This window comes from Corythoichthys intestinalis, chromosome 7 (genome assembly GCF_030265065.1).
Source record: "Corythoichthys intestinalis isolate RoL2023-P3 chromosome 7, ASM3026506v1, whole genome shotgun sequence".
Lineage (NCBI taxonomy): Eukaryota > Metazoa > Chordata > Actinopteri > Syngnathiformes > Syngnathidae > Corythoichthys > Corythoichthys intestinalis.
Genome location: NC_080401.1, coordinates 3,004,370 through 3,025,299, shown reverse-complemented (window position 1 = coordinate 3,025,299; position 20,930 = coordinate 3,004,370). Strand labels below are relative to the sequence as shown.

Sequence of the window (20,930 nt, the reverse complement as noted above, 5' to 3'; positions counted from 1 at the left end):
TCCGGTATAGGATGCTTTAATTTAGAAAATATGATGGCAACTGTCAAAAATACAAAGCTGCCACACACGTATTTCATCTCTAAGAAGAAAACAATCTACCAACATCAGATTTACATACACAAGTGTTAACAACAAGCATAATACAGTGCTTAGCGTAATCCGTTTCTACCAATATTTATTATTTATTTTATTCCACGGATGGCATGGAGGTTTCCCCAGCTGCTGCAGTTGAGTCTGACGATGACCAGTCACGTCAATGTGCAAATGCACGCAGCACAGCAAAACGCCTGGACTCATGTATCCGCTCCATTGGCTGACATACTGACGTGTGATCACCAGAGATAGTTAGCTCTGATTGGTTCAAATGTGCATGTTTTCTGAAACAGCAAAAAAAAAAAAAAAAAAAAAAAAAAATACAAATGGAGCAACAACAACAAGCAAAGCAACAGAAAATGGATCAAATCTTTAAGAGCTAGGAAAGAGTTAAGGTGGCTTATTTATCATATTTAGTTTTATTTGCTCTGATGGAGAGGTTCAGAACATATCAGCTGTCAATGTGCACTTTGGACTTATATTTGTTCGTTTACATTAGGCTAATTCATTTCCTTATCATTTAAAAAAGTCAATTTTTGCGTGATCTTCAAAATATATTCCAGTTCACTCTGCATAATATAAGTAATTTGTACTTATTTTTCTGAATGTATGTTACTTTTATATTTATTATTAAAAAACGTAAAAAAGTAAATGTTTACATTAAATTCAATTTTAATATATATCCCAAGTTCTCAAGTAGTTAAAATTGAGATTAGGCATTTAGTAAGTGAGGAAATGAGGGAAAATTAAAGGAGATGGAGGTTGGGGTTATAGCTGTTTTTGTTAACTTTTATTTTGAAATTCACTGAAAAAATAGTTTTGAATGAAAATCAGTTTTTGTATTTGTTATAGAAACAGTTTTCTTTGCATTTCAGTAGTTTTGACCCCCTCCCTTCCCCCTACCAAAAAATGAATATATAAATAAATAAAATTTGGCTCCGTGGCGACCTTCACGTTGAGGAGTTCCAGCAAGAAATTCTAACCACTTTCACCCCTGGTTATGGTACAGTATAATAATACAGTTCATATAGATTAAGTTGTGCTGAGAAAAAAAAATACCAATATTTAAAGGGTATCACGGATAGAAGGACATAAAGTCCTTAAAAGATAAATGTTAGTACGAGTCATAGACTTCATAGTGTAGGATGCCCCCAGGATTGATAAATCTAAATTCAAGACTTTTAAGACCTTTTTCAATGCCATTTCAACTGAAAATTAATACTTTTCTCGCACCCATTATTTAGATAATATTGAATCATATTGAAAAAAATAAAGCACTGAACATCAAATTTAACCTCAATTACTAAGTGTGTTTGACAAAAGAATGCACATTTATTGAAGATACAATTAAAACACATTTAAATATAAGGTCTGTAAGAATTTTTTTTCCCAGGATAAAATGGATTTTACACTATTATTGTAAAGCAACTTCAGAAATTACATTTGCAATACAACAGGTTTCCCTTTTAAGAGGACCTAGTCAAGGTGGTTGCAATTGGCAGTGAAAGTTTAAAAAACAGCAACTAAATGGCAGTAGTTTACCATTAATTACCACAAACTAAAAAAGCTACACATGACCATTTCCCTGGGTAATCGTGTTTTTTCCGAATCACATTACAAGAAGTATACAAAACACATGTTAATCCTTTGTTAGCTATTGAAGACATTTCTTTTAATCAGATAGAAAAAATTCACACTCTTATTTAATCAAGAAAAACATTTAAATATACCAGGAGGTGTTTTACTATCACCTACATTATAATTTGCCTATCACCATGCCATGTTATTCAGATCAGAATACATTATTGCATCTAACACATTTTAATTGGAGAAATTAGCAAATTACTTTGAAATGTTAAGCAGGTCCACTGCCTTCGCATGACCCATAAACTGCGACCCAAAATATCTGGATGCGACTTGGTCGCCGATCCAATACCTCACATGCTGGTCCAACTGTTTGGACTTGGTTGTCTTGCTGAGGCTTTCGTCGGACATAACAACTAAGGCATCTGAGCAGTTTCTTGCGTTAGCACACAGTACTGTGCGATTGCCTGCTGTTGTGATGTTGATGCTAATGATGCTAACGGCGCGCACGCACGAGGTGCAGTGCATCGTAAAAATTCTACGCGTCGTCTTCGTTATGGATTAAAAAAAAAAAAAAAAAAACCTTCGTCACGGATATAATTTAGGTTGCACTTGAAAATTAAAACCACGGTGAAAAAATTCCTGACTTACGACAGCTAATTTAATACTTTTAATACCTTTAATAATGGAAAACTAAATTCAATGCTTTTTTAATACTTTTAATAACCCGCGGGTACCCTGTAGTGATACTGACGGGACACGGGGCTGATTAATAGGGGGCCTATTTCCGTCAAAGCTGGCCGAGTGGAAACACAGACAAAGAACTTTTTACGTTGAAAATTCCTCTGAATAAATGCTTAAATACCTGAATTCTTCATAGACACGGACGTAAAACAGACTTGGTTTTTTGTTAAAGGAGCAAAGAACCGGGCAGTTAGCATTTATTTTACATAAACATGTCGAACGTGCTGCTAGTCTTTAAGCCACTGTAGTGCGGCCTTATCACCACAAAAAGCTTTTCCCGTTGAAAATTCTTGTGAATAAATGTTTAAATCCCTGAAATCTTTATAGATATGGACGTAAAACAGTCTCGATTCTTGGTTAAAGCAAAAAAAAAAACCCAAAAAAACACACAAAAAAAGTGCAGTTATCATTTATTTTAAATAAATATGTCAAATGTGCTGCCAGTCTTTAAGCCACTGTGGCGCCGCCTTATCACCACAAAGAGCTTTTTGCATTAAAATTTCTTCTGAATAAATGCTTAAATCCCTAAATTCTTTAAAGATATGGACGTAAAACAGTCTCGATTCTTGGTTAAAAACAAAAAAACGTGCAGTTAGCGTTTATTTTATGTAAATATTGCGAACTATGATGCCAATGCCGTAGCGGCTAATTTCTCCCATTGACTTGTTTCACAATGTTTTAAAATGCATGCATGGTACAAAATATATAATAATTACTTTGAATCTCAAACAAATCACTCCTGAGACAATCCTTCCTGTTTGTATGCGGTACAGGTTTCGTACTTTTTCAACCTAAATACGGCGTTAGATCGCTGCGTGCGTGTTTGATGAGGGCAGGCCCTACTTGAAGGCTTGGCACAGTGTATGACGGATGTGACATGCCAATATCATTATGAAGTCTATGTACGAGTTACAATGATTTGATATTAAAACCCCTCTTAATGTTTTTGTTTTAATGAAATTTGCAAAATTTAAATAAAAAAATAAACTAGTATCTCGTTGTTGTTAACGTCGCAGGGCGGTGACGTCACATGGCCACGCCGCCCTACTTCACAGTGTCACTCTTTAATGATGTAAGGTAGTGATTAAATACACCACAAGGTGTCAGTGGCGAGTTTTAAATTAATAAGAGATCAAGCCAAGGAGTGCGTTTTGTCCCTAGACTGTTTCCTGTTTAGTACGGGTCCATTGTGATTTACGTTCATTTGAGTGTTGTTGTCACAACAAACAAGACTCCTGATAATGGCTCCCGGCATCATAGTTTGTATATTGTGACTAAATATTGCCATCCAGTGTATTTGTTGAGCGATTCGGCCGTGGAAGATTCGAGAAGGATTCACAAACATCCAAATTCCGATTATTGAAATATGTCAAGTAAAGCGAAACTAATACACAGCGCGGTCTTCGGGACGCAATGCGCATTGCGTCCCAAGAGTAAACATCATGCTTGTCATAGACCCGGGTAATGCCAATGCTCAAGTCACGGCTTTAGCTCAACTCATGCCGCTGGATAAAAAACACAAGAATACCTGACTGCTGCTACCAGCCGCTACAAACTACGTCAACATCGTTTTACTGTAGATAATAGATATCATATGTATATAGAACTAGATGCAAAATGACAGACTCGACGACGTCAGCAACACTGAAGTATTGAAAACTAGTTGCGTTAGTAAACAGCCGCCATCTTAAAGCAGGAGACTTCCCCAGTCGGCTGTTGTGAACCTTCCAAGCGAACCTAATTAACTTTTTATCTAAAATACTCCTAAATCGGCAAAATCATGACTTGAATCTATCTTCAAAACAGTTTTAAAACTTTCACATGTCGAAAATAGACAGAAGGGAAATAATGGAATAACGGGAGCAATTTTAACAACTTTAACAGTTGATTCGCAAAATTAAATGAATTGAATGTAGTTTAAAGCTGCTGATACAGAATGGGGACTTGAGTATTTTATTTACCGTTTTTAAATGTTAACTTGATACTGAAATAGTCGTTATTTAAACCTGAGAGGCTTTTTATACAATTTTTGTAACTAATGCACGGAACATTAAAAGCATCTAATAGCTTGGGGGGTTTGTGGGATTTTCCACTGAGGTTGTTTGTGACACGGCTCAGAGAACAAACGGACCCAATAATGCAGTGCTCAGAGAAGATTTATTAACAATGGTTCTGAGACGAAGAAGTCTTGGCCCTTGAAGGCTGTTCGAGCAGGGGGGGACGAGCAAGGCGAAGGCCCAGGCAGGATGCGTCTAGATCCGGTCCTGTAGCAGGGTTCAGGTCGCAGAGAAAAGGCAGAGGTACAGACGAGGAGCAGGCTAGAGGCAAAAATCCACAAGGTCAAAAAGTGTATCAAAGGCAGAGGCACAGACGAGGAGCAGGCTAGAGGCAAAAATCCACAAGGTCAAAAAGTGTATCAAAAATCCGGCAAGACAAGGTAACTAGAAACGCTCGTAAGTTGCAGTGAAGGCTAACAAACTCGCAATGGAGCAGAGGGCTGTGTGTGCTTATGTAGGGAGGCTGTGGTAATGACCAGGTGTGCAGGACAGGTGTGTGGAATGAGTGCTGATGACTGAGGGGGAAAAAAAGGAAAAAGTATACAGGCCTGCTGTGGGGCTCTAACAGAACCCCCCCCCTAGGGACGGACTCCGGACGGACCAGGCGCGTCTGGGTGGAGTCGGTGGAAGTCCCGAATGAGGTCCGGGTCCAGGATGTGAGAGGAGGGGACCCACGAACGTTCCTCGGGGCCATAGCCCTCCCAGTCAACGAGGTACTGGAAACCACGACCCCGCGGTCTGGATTTCAGGAGTCTGGTCACGGTGTAGGCCGGGCCGCCGTCAATCAATCGAGGAGGTGGAGGAGGCGGCGTGGAGGGAACCAAAGGGCTCACACAGACCGGTTTTAGTTGTCCAACATGAAAGGTCGGATGGACCCTCATGGTCCTGGGGAGTCGCAGCCGTACAGCCACCGGGTTGATGATTTTGGAGATCGGGAAGGGGCCAACAAACCGGGGAGCTAGTTTGCGGCTCCCAACCTTAAGAGGGAGATGTTTGGTTGACAGCCACACCTTTTGACCCACCTCGTATGTCGGGTTGCTCGAGCGATGACGATCTGCCATCCTCTTCATACGGGCTGCGCTCCTGATGAGACTGGCTCTGGCTTGGCTCCACACCCTCTTCTTGCGGCGGATCCACAACAAGGCAGAGGGTACTCGTGTTGGTGTCTCTGTCTGTGGGAACAGAGGGGCCGGATACCCAAATACAACGTGAAACGGGGAAAACCCCGACGAAGAGCATGGCAGGCAGTTGTGGGCAACCTCAACCCACATGATGTTTTGGGCCCACGTAGTGGGATGTTTGGAAACCAAACAACGCAGAGTGGTTTCCAAATCTTGATTCATTCTCTCCGCTTGCCCGTTGCTCTGAGGATGGAACCCTGAGGACAGACTGACTGTGGCACCAATGAGCCCGCAGAACGCCTTCCAGAAACGAGCCACGAATTGTGGCCCTCTATCAGACACTATGTCTGACGGAAAGCCGTGGACCCTAAACACCTCGTTGAGCAGAGCGCTGGCCGTCTCTTTAGCTGTGGGCAGTTTTGGGAAGGTGATGAACCTGACCATCTTCGAAAACCTGTCCACCACCGTCAGAATGGTGGTCTTCCCCTGCGAGGGTGGTAGTCCGGTGACGAAGTCCACCGAGATGTGCGACCAGGGTCGTGTCGGAACCGTCAAGGGGAGCAGCTCGCCCGCAGGTGGCCTACGAGGTGTCTTGTTGGTGGAACAGACCACACACGCCGCCACATAATCCCTGACGTCTCTCCTCATGTGCGGCCACCAAAACTTCCGGGCCAGGAGAGCAAGGGTGCGTCTGGTCCCCGGATGTCCTGCAAACCGGGAAGCATGGCTCCAGTGAATGACATCCCCTCGGAGGCCCTGTGGCACAAACAGCAAACCCGCGGGGGTACCGGGCGGGTTGGTCAGTCCCTTGGTGGCCTCTTGGACCTTCTTGATGATCTGCCACTGGAATCCTCCCGCCAAGCAAGATTTTGGAAGTATTGGTTCTGGGTCCTCCACACGTCCCTCTGAGGGAAACACCCGGGAAAGGGCATCGGGTTTGGCATTCTTGGCACCGGGTCTGTAAGACACAACGAAATCAAAGCGGGTGAAAAACAAGGACCACCTGGCTTGTCGGGCGTTGAGCCTCTTAGCGGTTCTGAGGTGCTCCAAATTCCGGTGGTCGGTCCACACCATAAATGGCTGTTCAGCCCCCTCTAGCCAGTGTCTCCATTCTTCAAGGGCCACCTTAATTGCCAAAAGTTCACGGTTTCCAACGTCGTAGTTTCTTTCTGCGGCTGTGAGTTTCTTTGATAGGAACGCACATGGGTGCATCTTACCGGTGAGGGGTGAGCGTTGGGATAAGACTGCGCCGACTCCCGAGTCTGAAGCATCGACCTCGACTATAAACTGGATAGTCGGATCAGGGAATCTGAGGATTGGAGCGGAGGTGAAAAGGTGTTTGAGCCTGCAGAAGGCCGCCTCAGCCTTGGGGTCCCACTGAAAGCGACACTTGAGTGACGTCAAGGAGTGTAGCGGTGACGCCACCGAACTGAATCCTCTTATGAATTTTCGGTAGAAATTTGCGAATCCCAAAAAACGCTGTACCTCTTTACGTGAACTGGGCCTGGGCCATTCATGGACGGCTCGAACCTTTTCTGGGTCCATGCGTATTTCCCCTTCAGCGATGACAAAACCTAGGAACTGAACAGATGGCTGGTGAAAAACACATTTCTCTGCTTTGACGAACAGGTCGTTTTGTAGCAGCTTTTCCAGGACTGAGCGGACATGAATGATGTGGGTCTCCAGGTCAGAGGAATAAATCAGAATGTCATCCAAATAGACGAAAACAAACACGTTCAGAAACTCCCTCAAAACGTCGTTGACTAATGCTTGGAAGACAGCTGGGGCATTAGTCAGTCCGAAAGGCATGACCAAATATTCGAAATGGCCTATGGGAGTGTTAAATGCGGTTTTCCACTCATCTCCCTCCCTTATGCGGATAAGGTGGTACGCGTTGCGCAAGTCAAGCTTTGTGAAGACCCGCGCACCCTGAAGCATTTCAAAAGCAGAGGACATTAATGGTAGCGGGTACCGATCCCGGACAGTTATGTCGTTAAGCCCTCTATAATCAATGCATGGACGGAGGGACTTGTCCTTCTTCTCGACAAAGAAGAATCCTGCGCCTGCAGGAGAGGAGGATCTCCTGATGAGCCCTGATGCCAATGACTCATTTACATACTTTGTCATTGCCTGGGTTTCCGGGCCTGATAAAGAGTACAGGCGACCCCTGGGTGGTATTGAGCCCGGGTGTAGGTTTATGGCGCAATCGTGTGGGCGGTGAGGAGGGAGGCTAGTGGCTTTGGATTTGTTGAACACCTGTTTGAGGTCATGGTAGCAGGTGGGAACCTTATCGAGGGCCGGGAACTCTGCTTGTTCGTCTTTTTGCGCGATAAGTGTGATAGAAGCAATCTGGGTCTTTGCCAAGCCATGTGTTATGCAAGTTCTGTCACATGATGGACTCCAGGAGATCACCGTCCCGGTGTCCCAGTCAATGTGGGGGTTGTGTTTCTTCAGCCATGGCAAGCCGAGAACAAGTGGTTCGTGGGGTGAAGTGTAGACATGAAAACTGATATTCTCGACATGACTAGGGAATTCCATCTGAATAATGGGTGTGCGGTGCGTTACCCGCCATAATGGGCTTCCATCCAGAGCCACGGCTTCTAGAGGTGAAGACATCCTGATGAGCTGCAATCCAAGTCGATTGGCCAGGTCCATGTGTAACAGATTGGTGTCTGACCCTGAGTCGATCAGGGCTTTCTGCCGGAGAGAGAAGACAGGTGAGCTTAAGACCACAGTGGGTTGGACCCGAGAGGTTATGCCTAAAGAAACAGTGCGACTGATGGACACTTTATGTGCATAATCTTGCCTCTTGTTGGGGCATTTGACAGCAAAGTGCCCAGGTTCCCCACAGTAAAGGCAGAGCCTAGCCGAAAGACGACGACTGCGCTCTGCAGCGGACAGCCTAGCTCTGCCAATCTGCATTGGTTCTCCCTGGGTGGGGGATGCGGCCTCCGCGATACCTCGGTTAGCTGTGGGTCCAACAGATGGACTGACGGGATGGGGCATCCACTGGGTATATTGGTCCGACACTTCTATGGCGGTGCCAATGACCTCGTCCAGCGTCGAAAAACGGCACCTGAGCGCTATCTCCCTGCCGATCTCTGGGTTAAGCCCAGTCTTGAATGACGAAATTAGGGCTTTGTTGTCCCAGCCGCATTCCACCGCCAGGGAGCGAAACCGGCTGACATACTCCCTGATGGGTTCTCCGCCTTGCCTCATCTGAAAGAGGAGAGCGCCAGCTTCCTGTTCGCGGAGAGGGTGGTCATAGATCTTTTTCAGCTCGGCTGCCACATGTTCATATGAGGCCAGCAGCGGGGAATTCTGTTCCATTAGGGCATTGAAATAGCCCAATGGTGCCCCCTCCAGGAGATTGGCTAGGAAGGCAATCTTGGCCGTTTCCCGGGAAAAGCGACGGGGCTGAGACACAAAAATTAGCTTCAACTGGTTAAAAAACATTCTGCATGTTGCCGGGTCACCTGAGTATTTCGTAGGTGGTGGGATGTTGGGCTCTGGCCACACTGGTGTTTCCTCTTCGGCAGCGGGTCGGTTGTGGAATGAAGCAGCCATGTGGGAAAGCTGAGACACGCTCTGGGCCAGAAGAGACAGGAGCTGCTCATGCTTGTTTAAACGCTGGCCTTGGTTGTTGACGGCCTGTTCATACAGGGAAGAGCCTGCTGGGTCCATGTTATGGCGAGTTTGTTCTGACACGGCTCAGAGAACAAACGGACCCAATAATGCAGTGCTCAGAGAAGATTTATTAACAATGGTTCTGAGACGAAGAAGTCTTGGCCCTTGAAGGCTGTTCGAGCAGGGGGGGACGAGCAAGGCGAAGGCCCAGGCAGGATGCGTCTAGATCCGGTCCTGTAGCAGGGTTCAGGTCGCAGAGAAAAGGCAGAGGTACAGACGAGGAGCAGGCTAGAGGCAAAAATCCACAAGGTCAAAAAGTGTATCAAAGGCAGAGGCACAGACGAGGAGCAGGCTAGAGGCAAAAATCCACAAGGTCAAAAAGTGTATCAAAAATCCGGCAAGACAAGGTAACTAGAAACGCTCGTAAGTTGCAGTGAAGGCTAACAAACTCGCAATGGAGCAGAGGGCTGTGTGTGCTTATGTAGGGAGGCTGTGGTAATGACCAGGTGTGCAGGACAGGTGTGTGGAATGAGTGCTGATGACTGAGGGGGAAAAAAAGGAAAAAGTATACAGGCCTGCTGTGGGGCTCTAACAGTTTGTGTGTTTTGCTTTTTTAAGACAGTTTACAATATTATTTGCACGTTTTACTGACTAACTATGCCATTTCTGTTTATATTTATATGTATATATTTATATATATGTATAATGTTTTGTGTTTGTCACTGAATAAACAGGTTAGTTTCTTGTTACCAAACGTTGTGTGTTATTCAAACTCACCTAATTCAGCTGGCGAGTTGTTATCAAGAGTACTAAAACCTTTTTCAACATGAGTCTGACAACTAAGTAAGGAGGCTAAATAACTTTAAACTTTAACACATGCTCAGATAGGCCGGTATCGGTATCGGCCAGTATCGGTATCGGATCGGAAGTGCAAAACGATATCAATATCGGATCGGAAGTGCAAAAACCTGGATCGGGACATCCCTAATATAAATATAATTTTTGTTGTATTTTCACTATATGATACTTATTTGTTGTGAAGGAGTTGCCGAAGCTTATCCCAATAAACTGTTTGAGCTACGAATCTAAACGCCTGTGTCCACTCTCGGCGGACTACTACGGCGTCAGTCAAGGGACAAAACGCACTCATTGGCTTGATCCCTAATTAATTTAAAACTTGCCTTTGACACCTTCTGGCGTATTTAAATCACTACCTTACATAATTAAAGAGTGACACGTTTTTTTTTAAAGAGTGACACATGGAACTCAGGCAGCGTGGCCATGTGAAATCACCGCCCAGCGACGTCAACAACAATGGCGACCGACTAGTTAAAATAATTTTACAAATTTTATTGAAACAAAAACATTAAGAGGGGTTTTAATATCAAATAATTATACCTCGTACTAATATTTATCTTTGAAGGACTAATATTTATCTATCTATGTCCTTCTATCTGTGGTTCCCTTTAAAATAAATAAATAAAATCAGACAATGTAAGCAGTTACTCACAATGTTACTCATTACTTGAGTATTCTTTTCAACGAATACTTTTTTAAAACTTGTACTTGAGTAAATTTTTGGATGACTCCTTTTACTTGAGTAATATTATTTAGAAGTAACGCTACTCTTACTTGAGTAAAATTTGTGGCTACTCTAGAGTGAGAAAAAAAATGAGAATTATATATTTTTAATAGGGGTGTCAAACGATTAAAATTTTGAATCGAGTTAATTACAGCTTAAAAATGAATTAATCGTAATTAATCGCAATTCAAACCATCTATAAAATATGCCATATTTTTTTGTAAATTGTTGTTGGAATGGAAAGATAAGACACAAAACGGATATATACATACATTCAACATTGGGTACATAAGTACTGTATTTGTTTATTATAACAATAAATCCACAAGATGGCATTAACATTATTAACATTCTGCTAAAGCGATCCACCGATAGAAAGACTTGTAGTTCTTAAAAGATAAATGTTAGTACAAGTTATAGAAATTTTATATTAAAACCCCTCTTAATGTTTTCGTTTTAGTAAAAGTTGTAAAACTTTCAATCAAAAAAGAAACTAGTAGCTCGCCATTGTTGATGTCAATAATTACACAAAGCTCATGGTGCTGAAACCCATAAAATCCGTCGCACCCAGGCGCCAGCAGAGGGCGACAAGACACAAAAAAAAAACAAGTAACAAGTGGACATTACACTTTGCTGTCATTTTAATCTGTTTGAAAGCGGGGCATGTGCGTTAAATGCGTCAAATATTTTAACGTGATTAATTAAAAAATATAATTACCGCCCGTTAACGCGATAATTTTGACAGCCCTAATTAAGATACAGAACCACACAAGAAATCATAGAAAGTCACACATGTTCACCTAGTGATTACCTACCTGACTTGACCACGGTGCCGTTTCCCAATAGCGAGCCAGGTTGCGTCAAGCGGTTGAGCCAGTGTGCTTCATGCCCGGGTCCACCAGTGCCCATTGGTCTTCCGGCCGGCTGTACGAATATGATACTGGGATCATTCAAGTTGATGGCGTTGGGGCTGCTCGTGGGGCTTCCCGATGGCGAACGAAGAGAGAATTTCAAGCCGGGCGGCGAGGGGACGTTGCTTGTGTTTGTAACGCGGACAGGTCCGTGGATGGGCCAGGAGGGGGAAGGGATGTGAGCCGGGTTGTGAGGCTGACCCTGAGATGAGTGTGACTTGTGCTGGTGGGAGGGGAGAGGCCCTAGTGCAGCGAGTGTTCCAAGTTGATATTGACCGGAGTGGGATGAAGGAAATTTGAAAAGGGAGAGTGAGCCCTGGTGGTGGGGACCTGAAGAAATTGTCTTGTTTTGGGAGGGCTTGGGAGAACTGGAGGACTGAGGGGAACTCTGAGAGACAGCTGTGGGCTGTGGAGAATATGGTGGAGTTTGGAGTCCGTCTGACTATACAGGTGGAGAAAAAAAAAGAATTATATTAGACCTCACATTTCATTCTTACACACACAAAAAAATATTTGTCCAATTCATTTAAAATGTCTAACGATAAATCACACACTGTAAATGAGTGTTGAACTTGAATGAGACGTCCAGTAGACGGTATTTGTTGGAAAGTAAAGGTCATGCATGTCTACCTTATATGTTGGCATTGCAGCGCATCAAATTAGCTTAGTTGTTTTTTTGTTTTGTTTTTTTAAATACAATGCATGCATGTTTGTGTGCAAGTTTAACATTTGTTGCTACTCACACTCTCTGAGGGGAGCCTGGTTCTTCCAGAGCAGTCTGGCACTAACTGGGAGCCAGTAATGGACTTAGAACTCACCAGAGAGCGTACCATATGAGGAGCTGATGAGGAAAATGAGGGCAGAATAATCATTACATTGCATTTTTACCAGTTTTAATGTTAATGTTTAATTCTCCTTTTCTAATGTGGGATACGTTTGTTTCAAACCCACCTGCAAAAGATGGGAAACCCCCAAACTAGGGATAACTTATTCACTACAGGTATTTCAGTAAGTTGAAAATGCATCCAATAGAATCCAAACCAGTGAAAACATTTCGTCAACGAAACGAACACTTTTTTCATGAGGATGACGACATGATAACGAGTTAAAAACGTGTTTTGAGAGAATAAAACGAAACGAATGCCAGTTTTCCTCTGACGAGACGAGACTGCTGAGCTTTTTTCATCACATGTTCACAATGTATGACATTTTATATGTAGTTAGCCTGCATCGTAGCAGCGTCTGGTTGTGTCACTCATGACGTGCTGCACCCCCACCCTCTTCCCGACTCACCAGTGTGCCATCTCCAGTCTCCATGCAGGCGTGCACACATGGTAAGATTTATTTTCTGGCCAGAGAGAATATTTAATGTTGCTTAAGCCTTTAAAGGTCCGTGCTGTGTGATCATCACCCACTAAATGTAACTCGTAGCGTTAGCATAGCAATAGGCTAATGCTAACGGCGAGCATCCTCTTAAACTCTCGGACAACTGTTTTTGCTTACAGTCCAGGTGGGTATTATTCATTGAAAATAAAGTCTTGTTTTCCTGCTGAGTATGTATTATCACCAAATTGGCGATGTCCTTGTAGATAGACACTACAATATGTGCTCGTCTGTCAACTTTCATTCGAAATAGTTGGAAACCTTTTATTTTGGAGTAAAATTTTTTAATTTTACAGACGAAAAGATTTTAAGTGAACGTCGACTAAAACTAGACGCAATTATGCTCGAGTTTACGTCAACAAAAACTAGACGAAGACGAACACAGTTTGAGATGACTAAAATTTGACTAATAAGTAGGGCTGTCAAAATTATCGCGTTAACGCGCGGTAATTAATTTTTTAAATTAATCACGTTAAAATATTTGACGCAATTAACGCACATGTCCCGCTCAGACAGTATTCTGCCTTTTGGTAAGTTTTACAGCAAGGTTTTTTGTGCTGTCTAACAGCGAACTCTTGTGGTCTCTTTGCGACATGGTTTATTGCTTTCTTGCCAGTTCAATATGGCTGCACGACGTCTCGGGCTGACGCCTACGTTGTAATGTTGTGCTTATATGATCCTTGGACAAGATTTGTCCGTAAGTATGGTCGTTGTAAAGAATGTACATATTATGTTAGTAAGCGAAATGTTATATTTTTTATATGAGATGCTTTTTGTTTATGATTAGTGAACCTGTATAGCGTGCTAAGCTAACGTTGTTGCTAATGCAATGCTTGTGTACTTTTTTTTGTAGTTTCACTATGGTCTAAAGAGGACAATGGTTTGAGGCCATTTTATTAATAAATCAGATGAAAAAGGAAGAAGTCTGATTATTAAGGCGTCGTTCACTAGCTGTCTAGCTTTGGAAAAAGTAGACGCTTCGGAGTGAGGACAGCATAGACAGATTTAAATGACAGTAGAGTGAGATGCCCACTACAGTCCTTATGTACCGTATGTTAAATGTATATATCCATCTTGTGTCTTATCTTTCCATTCCAACAAATTATTTTACAGAATATATATATAATTTACAGAAAAATATGGCATATTTTATAGATGGTTTGAATTGCGATTAATTGCGATTAATTAATTTTTAAGCTGTAATTAACTCGATTAAAAATTTTAATTGTTTGACAGCCCTACTAATAAGTAGTGTTATCGTCTCAAGTACTAAGATTTAGACGAAAATTAAAAGGCCTGCCAAAAACAATACTGATCCAAACATTGAGTGCCATTATTCTGCAGATGTGCAATTTTGAATTTGGTTCAGTTCTACAATTTGTAGAAAACTATGGTCACTGGATGGTAGCAATGACTATGATTAGCGATTGCGCTTCAGCTAAATTAGGGAGGCTGGGGAAAAAGAGAAAAAGTCCATATTCTGTAAATCTGACAGCTAAATGTAAAGCCACCGGACCACTGTAGACTGGAACATAAGGACAAAGATTGAACAGGTAAATACAGTGGTAAGAAAAGTATCTGAACCTTTTGGAATTTCTCACATTTCTGCGTATAATCATAATCAAATGTGATCTGATCTTTGTCAAAATCACACAAATGAGAAAAACAGTGTCTGCTTTAACTAAAACCACCCAAATATTCATAGGTTTTCATATTTTAATGAGGATAGTATGCAAACAATGACAGAAGGCGGAAAAATAAGTAAGTGAACCATCACATTTAATACTTTGTGCCCCACCCCCCTTTGGCAGCAATAACTTCAACCAGACGCTTCTTGTAGCTGCATATCAGTCTGGCACATTGATCAAGAGTAATCTTGGCCCATTCTTCTCTACAAAACTGCTGTAGTTCAGTCAGATTCCTGCAATGTCTTGCGTGAATCGCTGTCCTTAGGTCATGCCACAGCAACTCAAAGGGGTTCGAGTCTAGACTTTGACTTTGCTACTCCAGAACGTGTATTTTGTTTTTTTTTAAACCATTCTGAAGTTGATTTACTTCTATGTTTTGTATCGTTGTCTTAATGCTGTATCCATCCACTTTTAAGCTTCAACTGTTTAACAAACGCCCTCAGGTTATCCTGCAAAACATCCTCATAAATTTTTGAATTCATTCCTCCATTATTGATTGCAAGTTGTACAGGCCCTGAGGTAGCAAAACAGCCCCAAAACATGATGCTCCCTCCACCGTGCTTCACGGTGGGGATGAGGTGTTGATGTTGGTGAGCTGTTCCATTTTTTTCTCCACACACAATGTTGTGTGTTACTCCCAAACAATTCAACTTTGGTTTCATCAGTCCACAAAATATTTTGCCAAAACTTCTGTGGAGTGTACAAGTGCCTTTTTTAAAAACATTAAACAAGCAATATATATATATTTTTTATGACAGCAGTGACTTCCTCTGTGGAGTCCTCGCATGAACACCATTCTTGGCCATAGTTTTACATATAGTTGATGTGTGCAGAGATATTGGACTGGGCCAGTGACTCTTTAGCAGACACTCTTGGGTTCTTTTTTTACCTCTCTGAGTATTCTGCGCTGAACTCTTGGTGTCATCTTTGGTAGGCGGCTCCTTCAGAGAGAAGCAACAGTGCCAAAACTCTCTCCATTTGTAGACAACTTCTCTGACCGGCGATTGTTGAACATCCAGACTTTTAGAGATGGTTTTGTATCCTTTCCCAGCTTTATACAAATCAACAATCATTGATCGCAGGTCTTCAGACAGCTCTTTTGACTGAGCCATGATGCACATCTGACAATGCTTCTCATCAAGACAATTCTTACCAGGTGTGTGCTTTATAGTGGGCAGGGCAGCTTTAAACCGGTCAGTGACTGGGCACACACCTGACTTAAATTGTTTGGTAAAAATTAGTTTCAATTGCTGTTTAAGGCAGAGGGTTGACTACTTATTTTTCCACCTTCTGTCATTGTTTGCATGCTATCCTCATTAAAATATGAAAACCTCTAAATGTTTGGGTGGTTTTAGTTAAAGCAGACACTGTATTTTTATCTGTCTGATTTTGACAAAGATCAGATCACATTTGATGGGGATTTTATGCAGAAATGTGATAAATTCCAAAAGGTTCAGATACTTTTTCATACCACTGTACTGTAACAACGTTATGGTTACCTGGTGTCCCGGTAGTCCTCTGCTTTAGATGGCGATACTCAGGACAGTCTCTCCTTACATGACCAGTGTCTCCACATTGAAAACAACGTCTGTCTTTTTGCTCCCGGTCGTCCTCTTTGACATCTTCACCATTTTCTTTCTTTTTAATTCTGATGAATAATGAATGAATACAATTGTTACACATAATAAATAGGACCGGGGCAGGTCATGCCCATAGGAAGAGATACAGGAATATCGAGTCTTGCAGTCATTATGAGGTCAAAATAAAATGTAAAACCAGGGAGTGTTTCCATTGCAAAGTAGTGCTTTCATTTTAAAATGCAGAGAACCCCCCCCCCCCCCCCCCCGTTTTTTCTGTCGTTTTTGTGTCATACAGCCAATCAAAATAAGAAAAAAGAACAAAGGGAATGGTGATATATAAACATGTTTGACTTGTGGATAAAAAAAATTATGCAATCATATGGAAGTGCCAAATTTGAATATTTTATTAAGATGACAGATCAAAACCTTGGTGAAGTTCCTCCCCCCATCAGACGCAAATTCATAGAAAAAATATGTCCTCCATTTGTAGCCTAAACAAATGGCACCATTTCGGGTCCATTTTAAAATAAATGGGGGGCTGCGTAACATCATCACTCAAAATTAATATCTCAATATCTCAAAAACGATAGCAGCACAAACAAAAATTTTGACAGCACAAACGTAGCACAAATAATTTATGCTATTTTTAGCCATATTTAATCAAAATGGGGGGCTGATTGACCCCAGATTGACCTGTTAAAGAATTGTTAATATCTCAAAAATGATAGCAGCACAAACGATTTTTTTCAGCACAAACCAAGCAGAAACGAATGACATCATTTTTCTATAAATTTGCGTCTGATGAGGGGCGTATTTTACGGAGGTCAGATCAAAAGCTTAAAATTAAGAAATAATTACATTTTTAATGAAAAAAATATATTTAAATTTAGAATTTAAATTTAAAATATTTTATTTTTTAAAGTTTCATGGTGTCAAGACAACAAATCCCCCCTCAAAATAGGAAGGGTAGCAGTAAGAGGCTAGAAAGGTCATTTGCACAGTTTACGAACAGCTGAAAGATCAATTACCACTAATTAGAACCATTGGCAAAATGACTTGTGTATAAAAAGAGCTTTTAAGAGAGGCACTGTCCCTCAGAATCCTAGATGAGTAGAGGATCACCAATTTCCTCAATGTTGCGCAGAAAGAGAGTGAAGCAATATGATCAAAGAGAAGAGAAGAAGAGGAGGAGCAGACAACCTGGAGGGACGAGCTCCTACATTTAAAAGTAGTACCGACAAGTTGAAGAAGTAGCTCACACCAAGAAATCCTACCAGTGGCTAGAGTACGATGGACTGACAAACAGCATATGCTCTAATCATGCCTGCACAAGAACAGGCCCTAAGGCCCTAAGAGCAAATCAGAACTGAGGTACAGGCTGTGCACAGGTGCTCAAGAGAGTCCAGCCCACCATAGCAGGGTGTAAGATGCTAACTGGATCAGGGTACATACATGAAGAGGCACAATTAAGTGGCTGGGATAGTATACAGAAACATCTCTGACGAGTATGCCAGAGATGTTCCCAGATTTCAAGATTCCACACCACAGAGAGTGGCTGAGAACAACAAGGCCAAGGTTCTGTGGGACGTCAGGAAGAAGGAACACAAATAGGTGGAGGAGTACCCAGGGCTAAAAGAACAGATAGGCTGGTTGTGAAAGGCGAAGGCTAGCGTGGTTCCCGTGGTTGCGGTAGCACTCGGGGCAGTAAACGCCAAACTGGGAGTGCGGCTCCTGCAGATCCAAGGATTGAAGACTCAGTACAGCAGAGTGCAGTCCTTGGAACAGCTATGGTCGCTTTCACATTAGACCAAGAGGACCAGGATCTGGTTGGAGAGCTAACTTGCAACAACAGTAGCAAATAAGTTGTTGAAAAAGTTCAGCACTCACACAGCGCCATCCGAACTTTCAGAGTAGCATCACATAGACAACAGGCGCACTCATTAATTGGACTAATAGAAGAGGAAATATCTCCCTTCTTTGAGGGGAGGAAGCGTGCTGCATCATAGCACCTCACTGTGACGCTGCATGTAATGTAGCATAAATTAAGTCTGAGTCTGCTCGGCCAACGGCAGGTTCTCTCCCTCCCGACTCTGTGCCGAGTGAATTAGGCCAGTGTATATAAAAAAAATGCATATGGGAAAATTAAACCATGGAATGGAACCGCATACCCCAAGTCACGTAGGCATGCGATCGCTCTCATTTCCGTGACTTTTTGGACTGTCAAATTGTCACCACTTCCAGGAGAGCAAGACTCACGAAACGGCCGCCCCAAGAGGCTCAGCCTGTCTCGGCCACTGTCACTCTCACATAGTTTGTCCAGGAACAGCGTTGAAAACACAACCGCCGCATTAGAACCCGATTCTGTGTATCAAATGCAACTGCTTAGTGCAGCACAAAAACATTTGGCCATGGTTAATCGTCTGCCATTTTGTCATTGTGGATTTTGAATAGCGTGCACGCTGTACTTGCACTTCCAAGGATGCCCTGCATGTAGCGTCACAGCGTGGAGCATCACAGGCTGTGATGCTGCACATAAAGTAGCAAACGCGCACCATGCTCCAGTGACATTCACAAGCGAAGCAGGGTGCATTTATAAAGCGGACCGAGACCCACGATTTTTGAGCAGACCAGAGTTCGGTCTGAAATAGAGTTCGGATGCGCTTTCACATTTACAAAGCCAAGCGGACTATCTGAGAAGAAGAACTCTGATCTGTTTAAAACGGACAATTCAGTGCAAGTGTGAAAGCGCCCTAAGATCCTGAGCATGACCCTCAAACTCCCAGGTAGAGGACCCCAGTTTGAGGATAACACAGATGCCCAAGGGGGGTATATACTATATATTGTAACCTGTTTCTCTCCTTCAGTGACCAAAAGTGAGTCAAATCATTTAGTTTTGGTTAGTGAATGAGAGTTCATATTCAAAGTCCAACCTTCGTCTCTTGGGACAGTCCTTCATATAATGTCCAATCTTTCCACAGATCCTGCAGCACCTGTCATTTGGGGCCAACTCGCCATCTGTTAGAACCTTTGCATCAAAGAAGTAGTCCTGCAGCAGGAACAATGGAATATTTCAAAAGAATTCCTTCAACATACAGTAAATACAACTAGTAGTAGAGTCAGTGGGCTTCACCCTCAAATAAATATATCATTTTCTCATACCACTTCAGTCCCATGGACTGGGTAGAATGGAGTTCCAAACAGCTTTCGTCCATTAATGAAAGCCTTCATAATAAAGTTTGTCACTGTAACAGGAAAGTTATTTCAAAGGAAGGAAAAAAACGGTTGCTGGGATTAATAATTTATCTGATACTAAAATAAACAAATATACAAATATTGATACTCCTTTTAATGAACAAATCTTTAAACAATGATTTGCTAGGGGTGATACATACTTTTCCGAGAAACTCCAGCACCAAGATTATGGTTCAAATCAAAGGGATCTGAGAGGCATAAAGACAAGAAGGAGAAACAGGTGGCAATTCTGTCTTCAGAATGTTAAATTAGCTATAGAGACACTTTCACAAGAGCACCTTCAATAGCAATGCATTTGCTCGTCCACTGTTTTTCAAAGGTAGTGAGGCGTTTCTTTTGGCGGATGCTGATGACATGCTCCTTGAAATCGAACTTTTCAGTGTAGAAGCGCAGGAGGCCCAACCACAGCTCACCTACAGATTCTGTGTTGACATCCCCTCCTGACAAATTCTGTCGCTGCTGCTGTGTGGAGAGAAATAAAAAATGCCACATAAAAGTGAACAAAACATTTTTGTTGGATGAGTACAATGATAGCTCAAGTTCAGTAGTTATTTTTTTCTCTCACCAGATCTTCAAGGTCATCGAAGAAGTAGGCATTCCAACCATCTACTATTCTCTGGGGAATACTTGCGCCATCAAATATCTAAGAGTGAGAAGTGAGAGTGAGAAAAAAAATGAGAATTATATATTTTTAATAGGGGTGTCAAACGATTAAAATTTTTAATTGAGTTAATTACAGCTTAAAAATTAATTAACCATAATTAATCGTAATTAATCGCAATTCAAACCATCTCTAAAGAATGCCATATTTTTCTGTAAATTATTGTTGGAATGGAAAGATAAGACACAAGACGGATATATACATACAACATACTGTACATAAGTGCTGTATTTGTTTATTATAACAATAAATCCACAAATGGCATTATTAACATTCTTTCTGTTTAAGTGATCCATGGATAGTAAGACTTGTAGTTCATAAAAGATAAATGTCATAGTTACAAGTTATAGTAATTTTATATTAAAACCCCTCTTCATATTTTCGTTTTAATAAAATTTGTACAATTTTCAATCAAAAGTAGAGTTAATATAAGAAGAATAAAAATAACAATAATAAGAATTGCGTGACCAAACTGAGTAATGCCAGTTCACTTTGCATTGTTGTTTAGCTGTGTGAGAATAGGGCCTCATTACTACAGACTGAAGTGCTTTTCTTTTTGTGAACATGATGTTTTTTGAGAGATAGCAATATTATTTTTGTTGTGCTTTCACTAAATGATACTTCTGTTTGTTGTGAAGGAGTTGCAG

The 20,930-nt window shown here is 41.9% G+C and overlaps 1 protein-coding gene across 1 annotated transcript in view; it reads right to left on the bottom strand.

Moving 5' to 3' along the window:
• Positions 1 to 20,930, bottom strand: part of tut4 (terminal uridylyl transferase 4) — a 108,299-nt gene that overhangs the window by 3,980 nt on the left and 83,389 nt on the right. Inside the window, exons 22-29 of the mRNA XM_057840374.1 lie at positions 20,188 to 20,265; positions 19,901 to 20,084; positions 19,763 to 19,810; positions 19,530 to 19,612; positions 19,301 to 19,416; positions 16,290 to 16,438; positions 12,463 to 12,560; positions 11,624 to 12,161 (exon numbers count right to left, since the gene is read on the bottom strand). Of these exons, the coding sequence (XP_057696357.1) occupies positions 11,624 to 12,161; positions 12,463 to 12,560; positions 16,290 to 16,438; positions 19,301 to 19,416; positions 19,530 to 19,612; positions 19,763 to 19,810; positions 19,901 to 20,084; positions 20,188 to 20,265 (1,294 nt within the window). The remainder of the gene's footprint in view (positions 1 to 11,623; positions 12,162 to 12,462; positions 12,561 to 16,289; positions 16,439 to 19,300; positions 19,417 to 19,529; positions 19,613 to 19,762; positions 19,811 to 19,900; positions 20,085 to 20,187; positions 20,266 to 20,930) is intronic.